At 53.9% G+C, this 5648-nt stretch overlaps 1 protein-coding gene and 1 long non-coding RNA gene across 2 annotated transcripts in view; one reads left to right on the top strand and one right to left on the bottom strand.

Moving 5' to 3' along the window:
* The window catches only part of MAP3K14 (mitogen-activated protein kinase kinase kinase 14), a 20555-nt gene that overhangs the window by 6400 nt on the left and 8507 nt on the right, over positions 1-5648 (top strand). Inside the window, exons 6-8 of the mRNA XM_077747762.1 lie at positions 4622-4751; positions 4956-5087; positions 5547-5648. Coding sequence (XP_077603888.1) covers positions 4622-4751; positions 4956-5087; positions 5547-5648 — 364 coding nt within the window. The remainder of the gene's footprint in view (positions 1-4621; positions 4752-4955; positions 5088-5546) is intronic.
* Positions 3676-5648, bottom strand: part of LOC144217960 (uncharacterized) — a 4735-nt gene continuing 2762 nt past the window's right edge. Inside the window, exons 3-5 of the long non-coding RNA XR_013331006.1 lie at positions 5514-5629; positions 4942-5068; positions 3676-4839 (exon numbers count right to left, since the gene is read on the bottom strand). This is a non-coding gene — a long non-coding RNA (uncharacterized LOC144217960). The remainder of the gene's footprint in view (positions 4840-4941; positions 5069-5513; positions 5630-5648) is intronic.

Here is a 5648-nt window from a genome sequence, read left to right as displayed (position 1 = left end):
GAAGCACGTGCTGAGTGCCTGCCAGCGTGGGTCAGCATCTCCCACTGGATGCCAGGGCCACGTGCCTGACCTCCTCAGCTGCGGTGCCCTCCCCAGGCCATCGGAGAAGGCTCAGCTGTCCCTCCTGAGGGCTGAGTGGGAGGAACGCACGAGTGTGAAGTGTCCCAGGGTCCAGTGCCTGGTGCTAAGGGAGCTTAGTCACTGGGCTTCTCAGCTGTTGCCCTGCCGAGGTTCTCCGATTCCAGGCAACAAGGTAAACAACCCTGATATAGTAGAAGCGGGCAGGTCCCCCCATTTCTCACCTCCCCAGTACAGGCGGAAGAGCTCCAAGCCCAGCCAGCCGGCTCCCCAGTGCCAGAACTGGCCGATTCCAGAATCTGCCTCCCTGACCCGAGAGCTCAGTGCGGTGGCCTTTGGCCGCCCACACAGCTGCCCTCGGGTGGGCAGACAGCCCCTCCTTCCACTCCTTTTTCTGAGGATCCGGGTGGGAGTAGGGATCAGAGGTCAGAGGAGCTCTGTGCGCCCTCCCGTGCACCCGGAGGAAGCCTCAGCATATGGTACAACAGCAGTCCCTTGATCCTCCTTCTAGAACATCCATGGCCTCGGGTCAGAGGCTGACTGGTCACAAGTCCAGGGTTTAACGCACGTTGGCGGTGGGGGGAGTCTGTTCACTTTTTTAAGGCTTTGCTTGATCTTTTAATGGCACGTAGACCTAGTCTCATTATAGAAGAGTTCGAGTGATACCCCAAAACACAAAAGTCTCCCTCTTCCCCAATCTAGTTCTCAGAGGCAGCTGCCCTTTGACCTCTTTTTAGACTTGTTATGCGTATATAAGCATGTAGTTTCTTTTATTAAAATGAGGCCGCACTCTGGAGGCTGCCCTGAGCCGTGTTTGTCACGTACTCGTGTATCACGGGCACAGTTCCTTATTGGTGCCCGCCGTCTCTCTAGTGCCTTCTGTCAGCCGACGTAGAAGTTCATATCTTTGTCAGTGGATGAATTTCTAGAACGTGAGACCCCCTGGAACTTGATTCTATGGTGTATCTGCGTGACACACACATTTTGAATGGGGAAAGGTCCATTATCATGTATCAGATGTTCAGAGGGGTCTGTGGCCCAAAGAGGGTTGAGAACCATTTCATTTAAGAACATCTGGCTCCAGCATGGGGTTCTGGGAGCCTCCTTTTGACTCTGCCACGATTGGGTTAGCGTGGCCTCAGCCAAACCCAGCCGTTACCATGCACCTGCTCTGTGCCAGACAGGGTGCCAGGGCTGGGGAGGCAGAGCTGCGGAATCCACACCCCCGGAGGGGCTCAGGGGGTGACGGGGGTGGGACTTTTACATGGCATAATAGGACCGAGGGGAGAGTATCTCCATGGTGACGAGGAATGGGGTGGGGGGAACCCTCTGTTTATTCGACTACTGTGCGCTCAGCGCTGTGTGAGTTACTTTCACATATTTTATGTTCCTGGGATCTTTAAAAGAAGTTACAGCATTGCTATTATACCCTCTTTTTACCGATGAAATAAAATGCATACAAATACTGAACAAGAAGGGGGAGAGTTTCAAGAAAGAAACATCCATCCCCACTGTCAGCATGCAGGCAGTTAAGTGGGGGAAGTGGCTTGTGGACTTGGCAGTGAGGGGATCGCTGACCACACTCCCACCTACACGCTCCCGAATGTACTTAAAAATGTCCTGGATGTAAGACACTCCCGGGAAGGCCTCCAGTGAGGCGGGATAGCTGGCAGCCTGGAGTCAGGCTTCCGCAAGCAAAACGCCAGCTCTGAGACTTTCTGCCAGTGACCTTGGGCAAGGTACTGCCCAGACTCTAGCTTCCTCATCTGTAAAATGGAGATAATGAGAATACCACCCCATAGGCTATTGTAAGATATAAATCACGAATGCTCATAAAGTGCTTAGAACAGTGCCTCAGTGGGCAGCGAATATTCGTTTTCAAGAACACCCTCATCATAGTCCAGCCCCTTTAACAGATGAGGACATTGAGGTCCAGGGAGGAGAGATGGGCCGGCCGGGCAGCTGACCTGGGCTAGAAAGCCGTGTGCTCTCTCTCCATCCACCTCCCTCAGGCCTGCCCATTCTGCTTGCTCTCCCCGGAGCTGGCACAGACTTCTAAATCACCTTGTGTTTCCGAGTGTCCCCTCTGGCCCCCTTGGGTCTGGGTGAGAACTGGAAAAAAAAAGAATTTTAAGAGTTTCAGTTTCATTTTTTTTAATGTTTATTTTTTTAGAGAAAGAGACATAGCGTGAGCAGGGGAGGGGCAGAGAGAGAGGGAGACACAGAATCTGAAGCAGGCTCTAGGCTCTGAGCTGTCAGCACAGAGCCCGATGTGGGGCTTGAACCCAGTAACCATGAGGTGACCTGAGCCAAAGTCAGACGCTTAACCGACTGAGCCACCCAGGCGCCCCTAAAGATTTTCATTTTTAAGTAATTTCTGTACCCAGCGTGGCTTGAACTTACAACCCTGAGATCAAGAGTCATGGGCTCTACTGACTGAGCCAGCCAGGTACCCCGGGTGAGAATGGTTTCAACATTCCTGGAATCCTCCAGAGGACTTGCGGATTTCTTAAAAGTTAAAACAGAGGTGCCCAGACTTTCTTGGTTTGCAGCCCTCAGTGTCAGTAATTTTTCATGGCACCCCAGGCCAGAACAAGTACCTAGAAGTTCCATTTATTAAGTAATAAGGTCAAATAATAGTGTTTTTCCTAACAACTTAGTAGTCATTTGAATAACAATACACGTCAGTTGAAAGAAAATTTCCCTTCCGTTCTTAATCATAATTACTTATGGGATGTATCCCTCGTTGGGCACTGCCCAACTTACCAAAAATTTGAAATCAGATCGGACATCCTCAGCTTCACTTCCTGCTTCCCATCCCCCCCACTCCTGAAGTACTGGTATCCCAGCGAGCTCCAAAAACATAGCTTCGTAAAGATACATAGAAAGAATAGAGCACAAGCTAATGTTGAAACTGAACTATCTTGAGCGAGTAATTTATGCGGTGTCCCACAGATAGCCATCACCACTGCTTCCCTCAAAAGTAAAACATCCTGGGCGTGCCTGGGTGGCTCAGTCGGTTAAGCATCCGACTCTTGGTTTCGGCTCAGGTCATGATCTCAGTTTCGTGAGTTCAAACCCTGTCTGGCTCTGCACTGGCAGCGTGGAGCCTGCTTAGGATTCTCTCTCTCCCTCTCCCGCTGCCCCTCTCCCCCTCGCACACACTCTGTCTCTCTCAAAATAAACTTAAAAGGAAGAAAGTAAGACCTGCAGCCCTGCTGAGTTCTCTGGGGCGCCCGAGAGCTCAGTTCGGGAGCCGGAGCGTTAAAGACCTTTGCTAGTACGAGTCCCGATGGTGAGTTCATTCTAGCTCAGGTTCAGAGCTGGAAACACTGACAAAGAGCCCAAGTTTATGCAAGTTGATTAACCAGACCAGATACTCTGTAACCAGAAGAGACACATTTTCCACTGATAGGCGAGAGTCCAAAAGCCCCACATTGTCAGGGCTCCTGCCAAGTCAGCATGTCTCCAAGCCAGACTGCCAGCTCCTGACTGATTTCTTCCAGGCTGGTTTTGTTGCCACTGGCGCCCCCTGGTGGCACCTCTCCAGGCTCACAGGGGAACCAGCAGCGGCAGAAAAGAGAGGACAAGTGTCTGTTAAGAATTCTAAGTGTTTAATAAGTTGCTCTTATTTGAGCTGGAGGGAGGAAGTGGGCAGCTAACATTCCCTGAGCACCCGCTGGTTGCGAGGCCTAGTGCTGGGCTCTCATCCCTCCAAATCCTCACTCCACGCAAGAGCAGACCCCACTGTGACCGCCGTTGGCTCATGGAAACACAGCTTAAGGGAAGCAAGCAAGCGCTCTAGCTTTGGAAATGGCCAAGCCCAAGTCTCAGTCTGGGATGTTTGTATCCTAGGCCTGTTTCTTCCCGCCTTGCTGTGCTCACCCCTACACAAAGGAGTGGGCGGTCCCTACAGGAGGGGCCTTGGCCAAACCCCTCCCCCTTAGGAGCCTCTCTTTTGCCCAGATCCTGGGGAAACAGCTGCAAACAGAGTAAACAGGCATTGCTCCGTCTACATGGACGTTTTAGCCCTCAGGGGGAAAGACACATAATTCCGAGCTGAGGAAAGTGCTGAGGAGCCAGAGGCACCGACAGAGCCAGAACCCTTGGCTGCATCGGCACTGGCGGCAGGAACGACGGGAGCCCAGCCTCCGAGGCGTGGACGTGGACATCGATAAACAAAAGGGCTCACGTCCTAGAAATGGCCCAGACATTTGGGGCCGGGGGGGGGGCGGTTAAGTTGTGTGTTTGGCAGAGTTGAGGGTGGACAGCGTGTCAGGAGCCTGGATAAGGGCTGTCGTCTTTGTGATTCTAAGTATTTCCACACATGTCAGCAGGGCGGAATTTTAGCCAAGTACTAGATGTTGAACCTGACCCCGCAGGGTACACAGTTTCGTCTCTGAGGCTCCCGTAGGCCCACCTGGGCCCTGCCTGCCTGGCCTCAGAATTGTCACTGGGGACCTCAGCAGCCTCTGCGCAGGGGCACTGGGGAACCAGACCTTGTCCCTCACCCTGACTCACAGCTACCTCTGCGCCCTGCCAGGTGCGCATTGAAGTGTTTCGGGCTGAGGAGTTGATGGCATGTGCAGGGCTGACCTCACCCAGAATCGTCCCTCTGTATGGTGCTGTGAAGGAAGGTCCGTGGGTCAACATCTTCATGGAACTGCTAGAAGGTAAGGAGCTGGGTCCGAGCCAAGGCTTTCCCACGTCGTTCCCAGATTGACCTCGGTCCCCAGTTATTCCATTTTTAACCTCTTGACCCTGTGACATCAGCCGGAAAGGCCTACTTTCTACCACCTGCCCTTTGGAGGCCATTGCCCGTGTCCCGTTGCAGGCCTGGAAATGCACCATGTAAAGACTCACTGTTGGTCTCGTAGGTGGCTCGCTGGGTCAGCTCATAAAGCAGAAGGGCTGTCTGCCGGAGGACCGGGCCCTTTACTACCTAGGCCAGGCCCTGGAAGGGCTGGAGTACCTCCACACCCGAAGGATTCTGCACGGAGATATCAAAGGTGAGGCTCACGCCCCCACCACCCTGGTCCCCCGTGGCCTCCTCCTGCCTGACCGTCCCCAGTGGCAGGGCCCAGGGAAGGCTGGCAGAGCTGTGCTGGCGGGAGGGGGAAGTGTGTTGCCCAGGCCCTTAGCCCAGCACCCTGGTTGCCAGGGGGCAGTGCCTGCAGAGAACTGCAGAGGGAACTCCTGTGCCCTGGTGACCACTGGGGGAGGGTGGGGACAGCAGAGCAGAGTGGCAGTGTCCCCAGAGTAAACTATCCCTGGGACCTCAGAGATCGGCCTCCCTGCGTCTAGCCTGAACTGATAACCCTCCTCCCTTCCTTATGACTAATGAAAACTAATCAGAAGCAACAGCTGCCGTGTAGGGTCAGCCAGAAACTGCCTCGCTGGAGGTCCAGATTGGGCTGGGGCCTGGAGTGACTCACCTGTTCCTCTTCTTCTCTGGGGTGGCCTGGCAGCTGACAATGTGCTCCTGTCCAGCGACGGGAGCCGCGCGGCCCTCTGTGACTTCGGCCATGCCGTGTGCCTCCAACCCGATGGCCTGGGGAAGTCATTGCTCA

Source organism: Crocuta crocuta, unplaced genomic scaffold (genome assembly GCF_008692635.1).
Source record: "Crocuta crocuta isolate KB4526 unplaced genomic scaffold, BGI_CrCroc_1.0 scaffold289, whole genome shotgun sequence".
Taxonomy (NCBI): Eukaryota; Metazoa; Chordata; class Mammalia; order Carnivora; family Hyaenidae; genus Crocuta; species Crocuta crocuta.
This window is presented reverse-complemented; position numbering and strand designations above follow the sequence as displayed.